The sequence below is a fragment of the Salarias fasciatus genome, chromosome 7 (assembly GCF_902148845.1).
Source record: "Salarias fasciatus chromosome 7, fSalaFa1.1, whole genome shotgun sequence".
In the NCBI taxonomy this organism is placed as follows: domain Eukaryota; kingdom Metazoa; phylum Chordata; class Actinopteri; order Blenniiformes; family Blenniidae; genus Salarias; species Salarias fasciatus.
The window spans coordinates 8,843,652-8,865,116 of NC_043751.1; the positions used below are offsets into that span (position 1 = coordinate 8,843,652).

General features: G+C 43.9%; 1 protein-coding gene across 1 annotated transcript in view; it reads left to right on the forward strand.

Moving 5' to 3' along the window:
• Positions 1-5,199: 5,199 nt before the first annotated feature.
• Positions 5,200-21,465, forward strand: part of agbl1 (AGBL carboxypeptidase 1) — a 32,421-nt gene continuing 16,155 nt past the window's right edge. Inside the window, exons 1-2 of the mRNA XM_030096048.1 lie at positions 5,200-5,246; positions 18,453-18,526. Coding sequence (XP_029951908.1) covers positions 18,470-18,526 — 57 coding nt within the window. The 5' untranslated portion in view covers positions 5,200-5,246; positions 18,453-18,469. The remainder of the gene's footprint in view (positions 5,247-18,452; positions 18,527-21,465) is intronic.

The following is a 21,465-nucleotide window of genomic DNA, read 5'->3' on the forward strand; positions in this document are numbered from 1 at the left end:
TGCTGTTTGGTGAGGAACTGTTTTAACCAAATGAAAAGCATGTCAAAGCTCAGATTAGAGGTGACAAATGGTGAATTCCAGATAATCATCCATGCTTTTATCGCTTGTTTGGATTATTGAAAGACTTTTCACCTGTTTAAAGAAATCTGCTTCGGACTGCAAACATTACTCCAGTCTTGACTTCTTTTCATCATTGTTAGTAAATTCTAGGATTCATTTTAAAATATTAGTGTTAAGTTGTAAAGTCCAACATGGTCAAACTCTCTGATACAAATGTCTGATATTGACAGGATACAAGTTAGTGCAGTATCACACAGACAAGACTGTGGACTTCTCTCCTGCTGACTCTATCTTTAAAAATAATAACTAATTAAAAAACAGGAAGTATTGTGTTGGATCATTGCTTGTTGTGAGGCATTTTTTAATTTTTATCCACGAAAAGTTCCATATACCGTAAAAAGGCCAGCATATTCCTGCTCCTTTTTAACTTTTCTATTTATTTAAATCATTTACACATGTTCTTTCATATTCTTTCAATTGCCATACAACCGATATCCAACATAATTCCAAATTTTATAATTGTGTACACAGTCAAATTGAATTCCCAAATGGAAAATCTTGTTCAGACTGATCCAAAAGAAAGCAATGATGGTAATAACTACATTTAAAATGCATTTTTTAATGCTTTTAAATGCTCTTGTAAGACTTTTTTTCTTCATCCTGAATTTTTTTTCTATCATTCTTAATGTTGGAAGAGATAGACAACAACAGATCAACGTTAAACTGTACATTTGTTCTTGCATGAAACTACAACAACAGATGAAATGGTTTCACCAAAGTCCTAAGTCTGTCTCCTCTCCAGCTCCTCTATTGTCCTCTCAAGTGAACTCTGTTGGCTTTTCCTCAGCCACCCTAAAACCAGTCTGTCCCCTCAGTCCTCTTTGGTCCCAGTCCAGCTTCTCAGGGCCCCACCTTCATGATGCCCCTTTCCTTAGATGTCATTCACTCTTCTTATCACTTGGGTCAACCAGCAGGGTGTCCTCTGGGTTCCTCTTCACTCCAGGTGGTTGTCTCCACATGGTTCTCTTTACAGTTACATCAAAGCAAGTTCTCAACAGAAGACCACCAGAGCACAACCTTATTTCCTTATCACTACATTCAACCTAAAGCAAAGTGTCATATTCACGTACTCTGCTCCAACTGTAGCTATTGCGTGTGTTTTAAACTTTAATTCAAATAATCTTCTAACAGTCTGAATCCACAGTTGGTGTCTTCCACCATTCTTCAGATTCAGATTCTACAGAACAACAGTAGAGTGCAGCTCAGAATTATGAGAATGGTTAACACATGAATCGAGACAAACGCCAAGCAAAGTTGGGCTTTGAGGCAGTTTGGGTTTGTAGTGGAGCTGTGAAAGTACTTTTTGTGAAACCATCCGTAATAAAAATGTGTCAAAGCAACTATCCATCCACCTCTCTCCACATCTGGACTCGTCTTTGGGACAGTCTTGACCGGGTCCTTTATGGGAATGAGTAACGAGCTGGGACAAGAAACTCACACCACTCTGCTTCATCACAGAACCGCTGAGTGACTAACATTTTGACCTTACTATCTTCTGGTGGTGAGATCTGAGTCAACCCGACCTGGACTCAAAGTTTCCCCCGTTTCCAGAGTGCTGACCGCTCTGCCACCATACATCAGTTACTTTGTCAATTAATCTTCCTCTGATTCCTGTTGAGACTTGATAATAATTAGAAGAGTCTTTTCGATCATGCACCACGATGTTCCTCATTAATCCTGCGCCGTGCACGCCACTGACACCGTTCTGGCCACGCGTCAGCGTTTCCAGGTGACCTCGAGTTCCCCGCTGTTCCGTTCCTTATATTTGTAGGAAGGTAGGACAAGACACGGCACGCAGCTTAGCCATACTTTTTTATCTCGGTGGCCCCTGTCAACGCGGCCCCCCTACAAAGGTTCCTACACATATATTATACCTCGTACTACATGCACAGTTGGTGTGCGCACCATTTTATCTAATCAACTTGAAAAGGATCCAGCTGAAGTGATGAAGCGGGGGTATTTTCACTCAGGATTGAGTTACGCTGATGGCTATTTCAGGCAGGACGAACCACGTCTTACCGGTGAAAGAAGACAAGGAGACGCTAATGTTCACCTTTTTCTGTCAACCTTTCTCAAGCTTCCGTAGTTTTGCACACGGCTCGAAATGTGACGGTGAAGAACGACTTCCTCACGGACCCTGAACTTCGCATCCTATATATTCTTACATTGTACGTGTAGGAATAAAAAAATGCATCGTGTTAATGTGAAAAGAGTCCTCTGGAAGAATTTATTCAAATATAGAAACAGCTTAAATTATAATAAAATAGACAGGACAACTGGTTTGGAACTACGTTTGGTTAAGATTTAATCTTGATTTTCCTTGTAGTGAGATGTTTTTACATCGGACTTTTTAATAAGAAGTTGGTGTAGATCAGACTTGGCAATTTAATTTTTATTCCACAAGTCACATGCAGTCCATTTCGATCTCACATTGGCAAAATGACAGAAAGAGCTTTTGGTTAAACAAAAAAAGTCACCAAATCACATCTATCCAAAATGCATGTCGCAGGAAAATAATGCCAGAGGCACAGGTGTGTAAGTATACAACACATTTGTCTTCACATTTATCTAAATTCTGCTGTGTAGTTTTGTCTTTAGTTTTCTTCAGGTGACATGTTTCTTCCTCTGTCAGTCAAATAAAGCATACTGGAGGTTTTCCTGCGGCACTGTAGCAGTTTTTTGTCATCGTACAGACTTCTGGTGTTCCCAGATGATAAAGTGTGGCTTGTATGCAGTTTTCGAACATGTCTCATGGTGAAAAAAAACAGTGAAATGTCCTTCATTTTGCAGCATTCAGCATGTTTTGACTGCTTCCCCCTCACATGATGGTAATGCTACGTCACTGAGGTGGCTACCTTAATATGCTTCATCACTGACCTGCTGGCTCGAATCACAAATGGCAGCAGTTTTAACTGATCCCTGATATGTATTCAGATTCCTATTCATGCATCAGCTGTAGCCTCTTGATCCAGTTTGGGATCATGAAGTGTTGAAGCTGAGCCCAGCTGACGACAGGTTTCTCCCACAGACACACACATTTACACCTATGAGCCATTTCAGAGGCACCAACTAACCTCCAGTGCATGTCTTTGGACCGTGAGACCCATAAGGAACCAGCCAGATCACCCCACAATAGAATGTGTTATTGGAACTATGGCCCAGGACCAGTACCAATCAAAGCTAATTATCAGCAGCAGGAAACCCGAGAGGAGGCGGGAAAGGGTTCACATACCAAGACGAAGCTCCGTTAAACCTCAGAGATGACAAGCATGTCTCAATATGAAGGTCTTTACCTCTGCAGCTACTGAACATGGCAATCAGGACACAGCCAGGTCCAAGTAATCGGGGAACTCCTGGCTCGCAAAATCCAAAACACCAAACATTCATGCTAGCAGATTGCTAGATAACTGTGGGTCCAGAAGGGTGAAGCACCATCAACTGAGCTGAGAATGCAGGGAGATTATTTGACTCTTAGAATTATTTCAAACACATATTAGAAGAAAAACATCAGATAATATAAATACTGTCACCTGAATGAAAAACAGAGGTGTCAAAGGACGGATGCCTCTTCTTAATCTTTGACTACTTGTTGATAGCGAGTACTGATATGAGTAAATGCCGTTAAGCCATTATTGCTACTCCAACGGAACTTGAAGGCCATGCAATGCCATGAAGAAGACTGTAATACTAGATCTACAGTATGCATATAGCAGAGCACAGTGTCTATCTACACGCTGCACTATGCTAATTGTAGATGCAGTAGTGGTCTTGAGATGCGGGACCGAGCACGCCACAATATCATCCAGCTCACCTTTAATGAGCATTTCTGTCATGCTTAAATCATGTTTCGGCGTGAAGCATCACTGGTGTGTGTGGCTCGAGACTCTTTAGCATCCTCCTGGAACCAGGGAGCTGTTAAACCGCTGAGCATGTGCAGAAGAACTACACACCACAGCCACGGTGCACACGCGCAGTAGCAGCATCTGAATCTGCAATGAAAGTAGCGTTTACCCCTCGTTTCCATGGAGATGGGTTCAGAGCATTGTCAGAAATGCTGTGTTTTCGTTTTGTTGTTGTGTCAATAAACACTCAGTACTCTACAAGAGTTTTCAATTTTCATTTTGAAAACATATAAATGGGGCCTATATGTAAATAATGTGATGGCGTCATTTTCCTCATTTGGGTCTCCTGAGGTGGAAAATGTGCCATAAATCTGACCTCCCTGATGTGGAAACTCATCTCAGCTTGTTGAACATTGGACATGAGAGAGCAAACGCCGACATTGAGCGTCGCTGCCAGCGGTTCCTGTTAAAAATAGCCGGATCTCGGTGGACCCTTTCATGCTGTTGACTGGCGAGCTCCCACTGAGCACAGCTTTATGCTATTCCTGCACATCCAAGCATGCACTACATGTAGACACAAGCCCCAAACTTAGCTCACACAGTGGCCGGGGGTCAGGGGGGGGTTCTTGCGGGGGTGGGGGCATCCCTGTCATCTTGGGGAGATGGAAACACTGTGAAAATTATCATGGCGTTGCAGACGATGCTGCAGCCTCGACTCCGTTGTGCCACTTCACCTCCTTTAACTCCCCTAAACAAACACGGCCTGCTGGTCATACATTTATGGAAATATTCAATATAAGTTAAAGGAATTAAAAAGGAGTGTTGATAATAAATCAAAAAATGTGGAAATCATTCAGGCTTTCAGCACCACTTTGTGCACACACTCACACACACACACTCGCATATGAATCAAGCCCTATACATTCACCCCGTCTGCCCCAGACACGTTACACAGTGCTGTTTGACATTTGGGCTCCTGACCAATAGGCTCCAGGCACAGGGGCATTTTAAAGGCAGCCAGGTGCTGGGAGGTGCTGCGCGCACACTCATTCTCCCTTCTTCCCCGAGGACTTCCCCTCAGTGACGGGACAGCGGGGGGACACCGGGGGGATTATATTCTCATTGGCTGCCTGTTCATTTAAGCAGTAGGGCAGACAGGAAGTCTGACAGCGGGGAGTCTGAAGCCAATCTGCGTGGTCATGATGTTCGGCTGTGGACGCAATAACTTCACCTGGAATGGGACTCTGAAGGAGCTGGAGGGCACCTACAATGCCTTCTGCACAGGTGAGCAGGTCTCCACAATCCTCTGAGAAATAAACAGGTGCTTTCACATTTTAAATCTGTTGTCGCAACTATTTACACCAAAAACCAACGCTCTGCTTTGAGTGACAATCTGCGAAGAATGAGAGCTATGGAAGGCATCTTTTGCCATCAGAGAAAGGGTTCCTTCACTTCAGAGCCAGCGTCTGTCCACGCTGCGCGACCATCTTCGCTATGTGGCTGTGTTATGTCCTGAATGCGAGGTTGCATTCTGTGTCCAGGCTCTCCGCAGTAATAAGATGTCAGATCAGAGGCATAGCAGGAGGGAGCAGAGTATCACACACTCGTCTAATGAGGCGCAGCGGGCTCGACCGGGCTGCAGCGCAGTGGAGTCCGTCGCTCTCTAAATACTGCAGTTTGTTAATGGACATTTAAATAATTGATGGTCCGGACTGTCAGAAACAACAGCAGCATGTCTTGGAAATGATGCACTGTTTTTATATCCTGGTGCTTAGAAAGGATTAGTTAACTATAATATAAAAATACTGCAGGAGAAGTCTTTAGCCTGCAGCTCTGCAGACACATGAGACTCCACAGCCGTCTGAGGAGGATCCATGAAACCCACTCTAAATTACACAGAAATAAACATCACATAACAAACCGTCTAGAAATAAGACTCTTAAGTCAAAGTTCAATGTGATAAAAGTGACATTTAAGTTAGAAAGTTCAACAGTTTTTGTGTTAAAATATGTTGCTTATTAGAATGGAAAAGCTGCTGAATGTCAAACAGTTGCAATGGTAAAAAAAAAGAGCTCCAAACAGATAAACCAGCCTGGTTCACGGTTGGCAAATAGTTTGGAGAAGTGAATCATGCAAAATTTTAAACTATAACATGTTTAATGGAAAATGAAAATCACCTAAAAGGGGCTAAAAAAAAAGTTTGAAACGGTAAAAAAGAAATAAAGTTGATGATGATAATAGCTAAAATGAATAAAATGGCTAAAACTGAAACAGCAAAGAATGTTCAAACATCAGTTATTGGTAAAATGTTCTAAATAATAATAATAATAATAATAATAATAATAATAATAATAATAAAAACTAAAAGTGGCAACTGGGCTAAAAGTGGCATAAAACAGCTCAAATGGATAAAAGTGTTAAGAAAGCCCTGCTAAAATGACTGTAATGAGAAAAACCAGTCAAAATGATCAGGATATCTAAAACCTCAACTTATAAAAAGTTCTTAAACTGTCTAAAAAGCTACAGTTTTGATGAATAAAGCTGTGTTCGCTTGATTTAAAATGTTAGACACGGCTTATGGGCAAAAATAACTCGAGTCATAAATGTTGCAGACGTCTGAAATGAGACCTGAAAATGGATTTTTGTTTTCAACAGAACTAACAGAGATGTTCAGTACTGTAGCAGGTAGTTTCTTCCACACATGACCTGTCACAGAACAAACATCACCTTCATTCTATCATGAAACAGAGATGGAAAAAAAACAACAATCTGAGTTTTAGGAGTCTGATCATGTTGGAGAGACGGTGAAGTCTTCAGTGTTCAAGACCAAAGAGTCTTCAGGTCTGCAGGCCCAGTGTGAAAGGCAGGTTTTGGAACTTCAGGAGGGGGATGTGATGTGGTTTGTTGTGGTTTTGGTGGATATTTCCCTTGTGTACTGTTTCTACCGCTTGTTTTTCGCGGCTGCTTCACGTCGTCCTTGGTGCTCTGGCTCTGGTTTCTAGTTATAGATCATGTTTGGTTTCATGTTCCACACATGTGTTTCCATGTTCCCTCCCTCCCCTCACCTCCAGCTGCCCGGCCCCCATGTCCTCTGGGCTCCCTCAGCCTGGTTCCCCTCCATTGTTATCAGCTGCCCCCCCCACCACCACCACCACCACCTCCACCACTCTCCATTCATCCATCTGTCTTAGAACTTTCTGACTTGGGTTGCAGGGCAGTGTGAAGTCAGTCCGTCACAGAGCAAACCCTGATGTTTGCACCTACATTCACCAATAACCTCAACAGGAGGATCTGTTGGGCTGTGTACGAAAAACAGGGCCATCCAGAGAGAACTCGGACATGAGCGCTAACCGCTAACTGCTAATTGCTAATCGCTAATCCACCGTGTTCTCAAGTGGGAACGCAAAACTTTCACTGTGTTTCAGGTGTTTACACAAGAATGGTGGTCGGCACCACTGAAAACGCAACTTTATGAAAATCCCAAGGTGGAACTTTACAGAGGACTACTTTTTCCTGTTAGCATGAGACTCCTCTGTGATGCTTCCTCCTGCTGTAGAGGTCAAGTGGCAGCTTTCGATCTCATGCTGTGAAACGCTGGGAAAAATCTAGATGAGTAGGAGGAAACATTTGGAGACACACACAGAACAATTTAAACATTAACAATGGCGAGTACAGGGACATTCCTACGGACAGATGACCCAGTTGAATTTCTATTCTGGGCGACTCTCGACTATAAAACCACCAAGTCCAGCAGAAAGGAAACGCTGTTGTTCCTGTTCGTCTCCTCCTGCATGTGCAGAGGAACTACTGACCTACGGCCGTGGTGCGCCTGACTGGCGGCGCTCATCAATACGTCACTTCATACTGCATTTCTATTGGCTAGCTGACGAAGGTCGCAGCATCAGTCACCATCTGCCCATTCTGAATTTCATCTCATGTTGTCTTTGGTCCCAAAATCATGAAAGCGACAAGAATGTAACCAGTCTGACAGCCTGACGTAGGAACACCGATTTACAACCAAGACCAAAGATATTCAGGTTCAACAGTGTTTCCTTGAATCCAGATGTGTCCAGGGGTTTATCTTTTCACCATTTTCTCAATCTCATGCAAAAATCTATAATATCTTTATTGCTGTTTGCTGTTTTGATTCTGCAGTTGCTGATATGTAGAATACTTGTAAGCATGTGTGAGTTTGCACTGTACAAATAATACTGTATGTATGTAACATGAGCCGTTCACCCCCCAGGCTCCCAGTGTTTGAACTGTAACTGTGTATATATAAACAAGTGTGTATCTGTGTGTGTGTGTGTGTGTGTGTGTGTGTGTGTGTGTGTGTGTGTGTGAGTGTGTGTGTGTGTGTGTGTGTGTGTGTGTGTGTGTGTGTGTGTGTGTGTGTGTGTGTGTGTGTGTGTGTGTGTGTGTGTGTGTGTGGCGGTAGGGTGACAGTTGGGAGTGGGAGGCTGGTGCCACTACTAAACTGCTGTATCATGTTAAGTTACTATATGCAGACCTCTGAGAAGCCAAAGATCAGATCCTGTTTTAGCCGATTTTCCATTTCAGCTCCCCTCCGAGACACACACACACACACACACACACACACACACACACACACACACACACACACACACACACACACGTGACTAATCGATCACAGGCTAATGCTCTTCAAGTTCGAGATCATGTAATTCAACGATGATTTTTATATCATTGACAAAAAGCAGAGTTTGACTGAAACTTAAAGGTCTAATACACGATTTTCTCGAAAAGACGAAGCCCCACGTCTGTTACTCACTTTTTGAACAACGCGCATGCGCCAGACCATCCGCCCGGCTCTCCCATAGATATCTTATAAAAACTAGATGCCTTAAGGCGGAGTCAACAATGTCGTTCACTGACGGCCATCTTAGGACAGTGGACCACTCTGGGGCGCTCTGTGTAATCTAAGGGAAGGTGTGTGATTTACACGAACTAAAATACTCAACTCATTGAATTCTTGACGGATTTACAGACGGTTTGATTTATTACTAACGTTACGTTGCTATTATTCAAAATGAATGTTAAAATCACAAGTTTTATTTTTGCATGCAGTTAAATATCTACATGTCTGACGTTTATAACAAACCAATTCGTTTGAAAATCGATTGAAAATTGAGCAATTAATACCTGTTTCAAAGTTGACACTCCATTGACATTAATGTGATGAGTGAGTGAGCGGCCCTGTACCAAGATGGCCGCCATGAGAGACGTTAGTCCCCATTGGGTTACAGCTCGCATGAGCCATCCAGTGTTCTTATATGATATCTATGGGCTCTCCTGCTTCTCCCAGGAAACGCGGAAGTGTATGAGCGCGATCTCCTCTTCTCTGGCGTGCACGGCTCTGTTTACTGTTTCTGCGATCCGCCTCGCTCATACAGTAAATAAAGCTTTTTTTTCCGAAACAGCTACAGTTTCATTATGTCAGACTCGCCATCGTTAAGTACTAGCTCAGAAGCTCACCGGCGACATAAACACTCTGAATGCGCATGCGCAAAAGGGAGAAGCTGATTGGGCGCAAGCACGTAGAACCGCCTTACGAAAGCAGCTCGTCAGAATGACTGACAAACGGACCCACCAATTATTTAGGTGATCCACCCGGAAATCAAAATGTTGTATTACACCTTTAAGATGAGACTGAGCTGTGGCTCTTCAGCTCAAACCGACATTTGATAATTTGTTTCTACTGTGATTGTAGTCGTCTCATGCCTTTTTATTTTTTTCCTTTATGAAGACTCAGTTCATGTTCTTGACTGCTAACAAAACACTTCCTTAAATATCTTAGTGTCTGTAAAACTGTTTTACTGACTGGGGCGTTTCTTGTGTCCTGATGATGTTGAAGGTTCTAGAAGGTGGTGGTGAAAGTGTTGTTTTGAGGCTTTCCTGGGTGAGATGGTGGACTGGTGGACTGATGGACTGATTCACATCCAGATTCTTGGTTTATGACGGAGCTGAAGGCCTCTCTGACGGACTGCGCTGCGTTTGGCCTCTGAAGCCTGCCCTCGGCCACTCCGGCACGCTAAATGGTTTGACCCTCACCTCCGTGGTTATGACAGCTGTGCCACCTCAAGGCTTGAGCTGAGAAATGCCAGGAGTTGTAAAAACATAGTGATCACTGTTGTAGAGCAACAAGAGAAAATAGCTTTGGTCTTTTACCTGTCAGAGAGAGAGGGAAGTGCAGGACATGAGGAGAGACATGAGACCAGCCGGAGGGGTCAGACTCCTTTATGGGGTCTTATAAAAACCAATCCGATCCCAACTGGGCCGGAAGAGTAATATTTCATCTCTGTTATTTTGAGACTTTGCTCCAGATTGGGCATCATAAGGCTCGGGGGCCACATGTGGCCCGTTAATGCTGTTTGTCCGGCCCTCGGGGCGTCGCCAGACAATTCTCAATCAGGAAATTCACTGCTGTTACTGGATTTATCACACAGTGTTCATGTTCTGGGCCATTGTTGCAGTATTGGTTGTGTTTAGCAGCTTGGCTAGCAGAGCTAGCAGTTATTACCGTACTTAAGTGGTGTTTCACAGTGGAAAAAAAAAGTCAAGTCAAATCTTATAGTTTTTATTTACTGATTTACTGAATTCAAAATTGAGAAAAAATGTCATCATAATTTCCAGAGCAAGGTGGAAAAGAAACAGTGACGCAGGGCGACTGGAGCTCGCAAAAATCATGTCAAGATAAAAAAAAAAACTTCTTATCATGACATATTTTTTATTGAGAGAAAATTCAAGTGAACCGAAGTCTCGGCTGTCAATATCGGCGTTCATTTTTCATGTGAAAATGAGTTGAAGTCTTTGAAAGGTCATGACCCCGGCCTGATTAAACCCTGCTGAAGTAATAATTCCTCTTGATTCTCATGGACTGTGGATGGTAGGGGAGCGCCCCCTACTGCCAGGCTCCTGTAAGAGTGAGAGGATGCACCTCCCACATTTCAGCTTCACTTGACGGGATCCATGTGCAGATACATCCGCACATATAGACAGTTCAAACAGACCTCGTAATGCTCTCACTACGTCCTGCAAGATGTTTTCATCCTCCACGTTTCATGCTGCTCACTGGGCTGGTCGAACTGAACAGTGGAGAGCGTAGGTGTTCAATAAATAGGATGGGGGCAAGTTAAAGTAAAAGTAAAAAAGTTGATTTTTTTTTTTAACTCTGACTTTAAAGTTAAAATTTCTACTTTAAATGTGTAAAAAAAAATGTATACACTATTCTAACTTGGCATTAAAGCTCTCACACAGACAGATGATAAACATTTAAGATTCCCTGCACTGATTTTTTTTCGGATGAGCACACTGGAGGAGACTGAATCAGAGTTTCTATTGTGAGAAAGAAATGATAAATGATGCTTCACTTCTGATATTCTAATCATATTCCTGTAACCCTGTAGCAGTTTCTATCACGCTGCCATCAAAAATAAGACGTGTCTTTATCTAGAGGTACTTTCTGTCCATCATGAAGCTGTAAAACAACACGGGGCAATGCGAGGCATTAAAAAAAGCTTGTTCCTGTCTGTCAGTCAGGATCGTGTTGCCTGGATGGAAAGAGAAGGGATTTATAGCAACGTCCAGTGGCAGAGGGCCGCCCATCCTTTAGGTTTCTCTGCACTGTGATTTATATCAGCGGGGGGCCGCCTCTCACACAGACATGCTGCAGGATGCCGCGCACTTGTTGCGCCTATAAATTACAGCTCTCTGTTACCCCTGGAGGCCAGGATGTGGAGTACAGAGCGGGACATGAAGAAACAGCTCATCCTGCAGGAAACAGTCTGTCCACAGCCCAGAAGTTTGTTATTCTCAGTGTTACAACATGTTTCTTCACTATTAGCTACAAAGAACAGGAACATGTCAACAAAAAGGGTTTATTTTTCTCTTGTTTTTATTTTTATTCACCTCTTTCTGAATCAATCAGGAAAAAAAAAGTTCACTTCTAAAGAAAAGCTGCTGTAAAAATTTGCTAACACCGTTTTCAATGTTTGTTCTGTTTCTCCATAAATGCACATAATTTTCCAGTCTTTGTCTTATAAACATGAACGTTTTCAATCCGTTTCACGTTCAGCGTTTCCTTTTTGTACCTTTCACCTATCAGCAGTTCACACATGTCCTCACTTTGCCTGTCTGTCCTGAAGCCACAGCCTGGAGCGGCAGGCAGCGCTCACACTGGACTCATCACGGCTCTCAGTCGTTTCCAGTCGACCCTGACTCTGTCGGCTGATGTGCAGGTCGAGCTGTTATAGAAGCAGCAGCTGTTCTACATGTTAGACTGAAATAACTGCTCTTTAAACAAGTTCAGCGCTGCCTTCTCGTCAGAGAGCAGCTTCACTTTGTTACATTATGATCTAATTGAAGTCACGAAAGGGGTGTGAAACATAAGGCCTGTGGGCCAAAACCAACCTCCAACATCAGAAACATCCACGCGCCTTTACACTGACCGAGAGCTGAAGGAGAATCTATCCACTGTCCCTGACAGGCTGGATGTAATGCTCAGTGAGTTTCGCTGGAGGGAGGCATTGCTGTGCTGTTAGAAACCAGCTCTGAACGGTTTGAGTCCGCCAGTTTCCAGCTCCAAAGCCCCTGGATTAGAGCGCCTGGTGGATGACCAGCAGTTAATGCCTCCTCCTGAATGCGGCGTCTCATTAGTTGAACTTTACGTCCCACATTCTGACATTTCAGTTGTTAAACGGACACACAAGCGAATCAGCGCCCTGCTTTTAGGGAGAAATGTCATTGACATTACGGTCTGTCAGCAAGGCAGGATTAATGCAGGGACGCCTCCTTCGTGCTCCGAACACCTGCTCTCTCCACTGCCGCACCGTGCCGTGACGCTCTCCAGACTGCGTGCTTCATGTTAAACCCCGACTGGTTTCCTTTTGTTTCCACTCCGTGTCTCCGTCCTGCTGAATGCGACACACTCAGAAAAACACACACTCCCCTCACATTCATGAGGTGGTGAAGGGGAATGTTTATTAATGTTTTTAATGTGTCTGACTCAGCTTTATGAATTTACATTGGAAATGTATCATTCATTTCACATTATTGATATATCAGTTGATAATAATATAAACAGAAACCTTGACAAGGAGCCTCTCATCCTTGGAAAAGTGGATTTTCTGCACTTACTGAGCAAAAAATAAAATACAGGTGAAGAATTGAACCTAAAAACCTCCATTCATCCAAATACAAGAGTAGTGAAGAGGGTGTCGTATTAGGAGAGAGGGCTGAAGGAAAGGAATAAACAGTTGTTTGACAAAAAAAAAACAAAAAAACAAAACTTTCTTCTCTTATCATTCATATTCACTGAAAAATGGCCGCATTCTGCCAGGACGTCTCCAATCAGTCTAATATCTATACAATATATGAATCATTTATTGGTTTCCTTTTGAGTTTAAACATGTTTTGTGGCTGCAGATGAATTTTATCTGATGAACGAGTCAGGATTGTGTCTTTCTGTCATAAAATCTTTGTTAGACATCGTTTATTTTCAGGTGACAAACTGTTCTTTCACAAAAGCGTCACATTTGTGGCTTAAAATTACAGGATATGCAAAGAATGAAAAGATAAAAACGATAATTCACATGTAGCTGATGAGCAGGAAGCAGGAAGAAGACTGATGTTCATGTATTTCTGGATATCATAAAGTTACTTTGGAGGGAATGGTCCAAAAAAATGGAAGAGTTGCATCTAAAGGAAAGGAAAAAATAAACAGGATTTGGATTGAGGGGCGGGAACTCTGATCACCTCGTCCCTCAGTCAGATACAGTGTTGATGTTTTTGACCTCCAATGAATAAAATAAACTCATTTCTGTGCCATTTTCCCAACTTTTCCCTCTCAATATGAAGTACGGCTCAGATTGGTACGTGTGGCATAAATACCCCATCTCCTTATGTGCAAGTGTCCTTGAGCAAGACACTGTATTCCTTCCTCTGAGCTTTGATTTTGCGCAGTGACGCCTGAATGTTCAGGTTGGTCTCAGTGGTGAAACTTAGAGATGGGGGCGTTGTATATTAACACCGAGGGAACTTAACGCGGCGCACAGCGACAATCCAGCAGCTTATGGGGAAGACGCAGGTCTTGGCGTTTGGTGGTCGAGTCTCAGCGCTTCTCTTCCCGCTTCACCCACACTGACACAGCTTAGAGCAGGAGATGCATTTCACTGTCACAGCCTGCTGTCTGCACACATCAGTGGGACCGGACAGCTGCTGCAACAAGGTCTCCTCATTATTTAGGAAATGTGTGTGTGCGCGTGTGTGTTTGTGTCTATGATTTCACCTGCGGATTAGCATTCTGTCCTGATTGGAATGACAAGGCATGATTGCAGGGTTACACGCCCGATGCTCTCGGTGCCGCTTTAGGACGAAGACGGAGGCGCGTGCGCGTGTGAATACCGGGGTCAGGATGTCTCCACAACATTTTTGTAAGTGGGCGTCATGTCCTGTCGCTCTGCCTCATGGGAAGAGTCGGCGGGCTGGAGAGCTGGCCTCGGGCTCTGCGGCTGAGAGTTGGGATTAAGAGCGGGTATTCTGAACCGGGGTGTCCTTTAGCGTGACCCTGCCTCTTCCTCCTCTCACTCCACGGGTCTTTTCGGAGCTGTTGACACACAAATCGCCGGCCCTGCTGCCTTCTCGCTGTAATTATCTCCACAGCAGCTCGATGCCATCGAATGCTTTCCAAACTAGTACAGGCAACACCTGTGGTTAGATGGATTCAGAAAGAAAAACTCTGATTTCTGCTCAGATCGTCTCCTGATGTCTCAACAACCCAAACATCGGTAAACTTTTAAAAGTTTTTATCCTTCTAACATCAATAAACAAGCCCCTCTTTAGTGGCTCCCTGCGGTATTCATTCATTAAATTATATGGAAAGAATGATTTCTCCCCTTTCTGTGGAAATAGTTTTATGCAGTTTAAATAGTTTTCCAAGTGTTTCGGTGTAAATGCAAAATTTCTGTGAAACTAATGTTTTCACTTGAAATGTGGTGTAATGTGGCCTAAAATGTTATAAAGAAAGTGCCAATTGGCAAAAAATAGCAAAAACAGCTCAAAATAACAGTGGATTGAAAATATGATAGCTAAAATGACATTTAAAGTAAAACAGCGAAAACATCTTAAACAGCTCAAATTGTTAAAAGTGGCTAAAAAGGAGAAAATTGGTGAATACAGCTAATGCCTGACGTGTGCAGAAAACCAGAAGCTGGAATTAGCAATGTCAAAACCAAAACAAGCAGAATAACTGGACGGTGCTATAGAAAACATTTATGTCACAGATAATGTATGATCAGTTTAAAGTGGGTCCTGTCTTGATGAGGATTGAACGTGGATTGTTTTATTTATCATTCATGCATACAGATCCTTTTAATACGATTGTTTTCATCCATGCATCCATCTATTCATATTCAACCACTTATCGGGGACCGGGTCGCAGGGGCAGCAGTCTAAGCAGGGATACCCAGACTTCCCTGTCCCCAGACACTTCCTCCAGCTCCTCTGGGAGGATCCCAAGACGTTCCCAGGCCAGCAGAGACATAGTCTCTCCAGTGTGTCCTGGGTCTTCCCTGGGGTCTCCTCCCAGCAGGACTTGGCTGGGACACCTCCCCAGGGAGGCGTCCAGGAGGCATCCTGAAGAGGTGCCCGAGCCACCTCAGCTGGTTCCTCTCGATGTGGAGGAGTAGCAGCTCTACTCCTAACTCCTCCCTGGTGACTGAGCTCCTCACCCTATCTCTAAGGGAGCGCCCACTCACCGTATCGAGGAAACTCTTGTATTCAGGATTTTGTCCTTTCAGGGATGACCCAAAGCTCATAACCTTAGGTGAGGGTGGGGATGTAGATTGACCTGTAAATCGAGAGCTTCACCTTTTGGCTCAGCTCCTTCTTCACCACAACAGACTGATCCAATGGCTGCATCACTGCAGCCGCTGCACATATCCACCTGTCAATCTCATGCTCCATCCTTCCTCGACTTGTTAACAAAACCCCAGGAGACTTTAACTCCTCCACTTGAGCCAGGGCCTCTCCACCGACTTGGAGAGGGCAAGCCACCTTCTTCCGGTCGAGGACCATTGCCTCGGATTTGGAGGTGCTGATCCTCATCCCTGTCACTTCACACTCGGCTGCAAACCGCCCCAGTGCATGCTGCAGGTTCGATGGAGCCAACAGGACAACATCATCTGCAAAAAGCAGAGATGAAATCCTGTGATCCCCAAACCGGAGCCCCTCCGGCCCCTGGCTGCACCGAGAAATTCTGTCCATAAAGATTATGAACAGAACCGGTGAAATAGGGCAGCCCTGCCGGAGTCGAACCGGTGACAGAGGGCAGCCCTGCCGGAGTCCAGCATGCACCGGGAACAGGTCCGACTTACTGCCGGCAATGCGGACCAGACTCCTACTTCGGTCATACAGAGACCGGACGGCCCTTAACAAGGGGCCCCGGACTCCCTACTCCCAAAGCACCGCCGCAAGATACCATGAGGGACGCGGTCGAACACCTTCTCCAAATCCACAAAACACATGTGGACTGGATCGGTGAACTCCCACGAGCCCTCTAGCACCCTATGGAGGGTATAGGGCTGGTCCACTGTTCCACGACCAGGACGAAAACTGCATTGTTCCTCCTGGGTCTGAGGTTTGACTACTGGTCGAATCTTCCTCTCCAGTACCCTGGAGTAGACTTTCCCAGAGAGACTAAGGAGTGTGATCCCTCAATAGTTGGAACACACCATCCGGTCCCCCTTTTTTAAAAAAGGGAGCCACCATCAGGATGTCTGCCAATCCAGAGGTACTGTCCCCAACCGCCACGTAATGTTGCAGAGACGTGTCAACCAAGACAGTCCCTGCACATCCAGAGACTTAAGGTACTCAGGCTGAATCTTGTCCACCCCCGCAGTGCCTTGCCACAATTGTTTTTATTTGGATTGAAAAGATCGCCATCTAAATGGGGCCACTGTCTCAGCTTGGGAGGTGGCAGATTGATCCGGACCATTTCACAACAACAAACTGTCCCATGCTCTTCACCTCCTGATCATGTTTTGAACCAAAACAATGTTTCTTTGACGTTGCAGTTTCAAAAACAAAAAAAATACTGCTGTTTTGGTTTCACTTCCGTGTTTTTTGCAAAACCCCAAAATCTGTCACCACACTGAGACCATACCATTCAATGAATACTGAATAATCAGTGCCGTCAGATGATTTTCACCAATTTTCAGATTGATAGGATGAATTCCCTAGGCTGAGTTAAGAAAAAGCCCATAGCCTGGTTTTGACAATTTTCGACAAAATTTCAAATCATAATATCGGCTTTCCTGTTTCCTGTTGATCTGACCAAAAAGTTCCAAATGGTAAATCCGACCATCGCGGCATGCTCTACGGCCCTACCAAATTTCATTGTGCTCAGTCAAACCACTGATTTTTCATGATGTTTTTAAAGATGTATATTTTACCCCACTCTTGTCTCAAACTCAATAAAATCTGAATCTGCCCACCCTGGCAGATTTTTCTGCCAGATTTAGTGAGTTTTCATTCATGCTGCCATTCCCAAAACGTACGATTTGCGTGTCCTTACAGCTACAGTATGGTCCGACACACCCCTCGGACTCGGATGCCCCTTGGGCTCAGACCCTAAAAAATAAAAAGAGATGCTAGACACTAGTTAATTCCACTTTGACACTGAGCCCAGTTTGGGATTCAGACTGTTGATACCCTTTGATCAATCTATAACCCCATCAAATAATGAAACCTTTCATTTTGCATGTTTTGAGTGAATAATCAAGATTTCACTGATATTTTCTGAGATGTGTGTTGAGAGGAGCGTTGGCCCTCAGGTCAGGGAGGTAACCCCCCCCCCCCTCCTCCCTGGCCTTTCTTTTCTGGGGGTGTCCATGGCGGGCGGCTCTGAAGCCTTGCTGAGCCCGGTGTTCCTCTCAATATAGTTGTGTTGTGCAGCTGCCCAGCTGGTCTTGTCAAGGCCTTTTTATAGTGTGGTCTTCTCAACACCAGCGCACAAATGTTTCTGGAGCTCTTTATCCTGCCGGGGTTGGGTTACACATGCACAGACGCCTGTGTGCGCTGCGACACAACAACACACACATTTTCCTTTTTATTGGCAAACGCTGACGCGGACAGCGCCGCCGACCGCTGGCAGGAAGTACTTTGTGACAAATTATTCCTCGGTGTTGAAAGGCCGAGCGGGAATTCAACACAGGAAGACACCTAGAGCCCCCCGCCCCTCCCCTGCCCTCCCTCCCCCCCAACTGACGTCCCCTGTGAAGTTCACTCAGGAGGACTGTGTGTTGTCCTGCAGACGCCGCCGCCGCCGCCGCCTGTGCCCGTCTTTGTTGGTGAGGGGAATCAAACCGGGGGGGTTGAGGGAGGGGGGGGTCGGCTCTGCTCTGCTCTGACTGATGCACGTCCAGCTCTTTAACTGCCTGCTTCTCCTTCTCTTCTGCACTTTTCCTGCTGCAGAGCGACGGAAACCCAGCATGACGGCCGCCCAGAGCTCCTCCAGTGGCCTAGAGGTCCTTCTCTGCAGCCTGCAGGTACGAGCAGTGGTTCACTCCACTGCAGCGTGCACGCTCACCGTGCACTGACCCAGCACATCCTCACTGTACCACTTCTGGTTTTTCACTTTCAAGTCCTTTCTCTCCAGTCAATATTCTTTTTAGGGATGAAAACGTGTTTCCCATTTCAAATACTTTCTTTTTTAACTTCTACCATTTTATTCTGCATGAACCAAATTATGTCTGAAAATCTGGTAGATTTCTCTTTATTGTCTGTGTTGATTATGTATTGTTACTGTTGTATGGATTGTTTTACCTGTATTCTTTCCTTTTGCTCCTGTCGACTTAATGCAAATATCCTCGCTGTGGGACAAAAAAAGGAATGTCTCATGTTATTTTAGCTTATTGCAGAATAGAGTAGAACAGAAATACTTTATTAATCCCAAAGGGAAATTCTTTATAGCGCTTCCTCACATGGAATCAACAGGATTAAAGTTAAAATATCAATAAGGCAGAATAAAAATTGAAAGTGATAATAAATATTAATATAAATATCAGCTAAGACTGATAAAAGAAAAGCATGCTGGAGAGTAAAGCAGAGAAAAGGTCATCAACGCCCCTCGCAGCAGGAAGCTGCAGGTGATGGAAGAAGACAAAGTGAAAAGAGAAAAAGAAAGCAGGAGCCAATATTTTATCTTATCTTTAAAATGAAACAGCTGCAAATATGTTTTTGATCTCAAAGACTAATTTTTTTGATTTCTATGAACAAATACAGACAGCGAGATGGGAAACTGGTGGCCCGAGGGCCACATGTGGCCCCGTTCTGTCTTCTTTATGGCCCCCAGGACGGTTTCCCGAAATGTTAATGCATGAAAGAAAGTGAATCAATCACATTTTAACCCAAAATCTGCTTCAGAAAGTCCTTGAATGTGGATAATAATTGATTCATTCAACTTCATTTCTCCATATTTGGCTCACTTTAACGTTAAATCGTTGCGTTGTCTGCTTCAGTCTGACGTTTTGTGTGTTTTAATGCGTCTTCTCTTTAAAAGTACCGGGCCCAGTTCTGTTTTTCTCTGTCGTCGTTCGGTTCACAAAGTTCAGTTTGCGACATCGCTGAATCAAACACGTGTTAAATTCAATCCAGCTTGAATCAAATAGGTCTCGGGTTCTCATCGTTTGGTTTGTGGTTGACACTGGATCCCCCAACATAAAAATAACGATAATACTGTACATATTCTCTGCTCTTAAATCAACACAGAATGAGTGAGATCGGGAAGTGTCGGATGTTTCGGCTCTTTTTGCACAACTCGGGTGAAATCTGAGGCAAAGCTTTCAGTTTGGACCAATACAGTCCTGAACGATCCATCCCAGAGGGACCAGAACCCGGATGGTGACGCCTCGTGTTGACAGCGGGACTGTAATCCTGACGGTCCTATTAGCAAGGGGTTATTTATAGTCCTGACAATGGGTGTCTCCCAAGCCTTACAGGAAAACCATCAACAATCAGTGTCTGCGCTTCAGGAAAACTTGAAACAAAAAACACTTTAAACATGAGTTTCATGGATTCCTGATTGGGTCAGAAAGGTCGCAGACTTCGGGTCTACACAGATTTAAAGCGGTGACGGTATTGAAGCCTCGAAGCGGATCCGATTGTGGTCTCTGCGGTGGCTAACATGTGAGACCCCTTCGGACTCTATAGGCGGATTTGGAGCTCTATCTATAGACGGACGGCTCCTCGGTTGATGTTGTGATATTGCGTTACACTGATAAACATGAATACACAACCACAGGAACGGCTGGAGGGGCGTCTCACACACACTGCCAAGAGGATATGACACCCAATGTACATGTGTTCCACTGGAAAAAACAATTAAAAGAGCTGATCAAACATCTGCCTTGATGAGACTGATGGGGCCCTTCAGGAGGGACGAGGCCAGAATATCAACATTCAGTGGATTTACTGCAGACGACAGACACACACTGACAGGACCTCACACAAGGTTGTACTTTCTCCGTTAGAGAGAGACGTTTTCTTCTGGTCTTCAGTCTCTTTAAAGATTCATCACACAGTTCAGAAAAACTCCAGATAAGATTCAAAATTTCAAATAAAGTCAAAAAGATAAAAGACAACATTGTAAAAATTCTTTGTTTCAACTCCTTATCTTATCCATATTTTCTTTCTTTGTTTTTAATTTTTGTCTGTTGTTATCTCTTTAACTTTTTCTTTTCTTTTCTTTTTCCTCTATTTTTTGTCTTTTTCTAATTTTGTTTTACCTTTTTACTCTTTTCTTCTCTTTTTCCTGGCTTATCTCCTTTTCTTTCTCTGTATTTTTCAGCTATATTTTCCCATTTCTTTCCTTTTCTCTCTTTTTTCCGTTTCTTTGATCCTATTTTTCCCTTTTTTTGTTTTACAGTTTTGCTCTTGTATTCTTTCCCCCAGCTTTTCTTTTATTTGTTCATTTTTTTATTTTGTCTCTTTTCCCCATTTTTTTACATTTTTATCTCCGTTTCTTTTTCCTTTCCCCCAATTTTACCTCCTATTTTTCCATTTTCATTTCCCCCTTTTCTCTCTTTTTTCCTTTATTTTTTCTTATGTGCTTAAAAAGCACCGAGACCCAAATGAATTAAAAAAAAAGCCTCCTCCGGCAAAGGAAAGGGTTTTTCTCTCCATCCATTCTTTCTCTCCGTCTTTTCATCCATCTTGAGACGTCTCTGAATGAAGTCTGGATTCTTGATTAAAGTGGCTGCAAAGATGTCTCACACACACACACACACACACACACACACTCACACACACACACACACACACAAACACACACACTCACACGGTGTCCTGGAGATGGTGTCCTGGCCCATCATGAGGCCGGTGACTCAGAGGAACCATGAGCGGATCGTTCTAGATGTTTCGTCCGTTGCTCATGTCTTTTCCTCATCCTGTGACCTTTCACCCGGAGTTTAAATAGCAGGCAGACTGA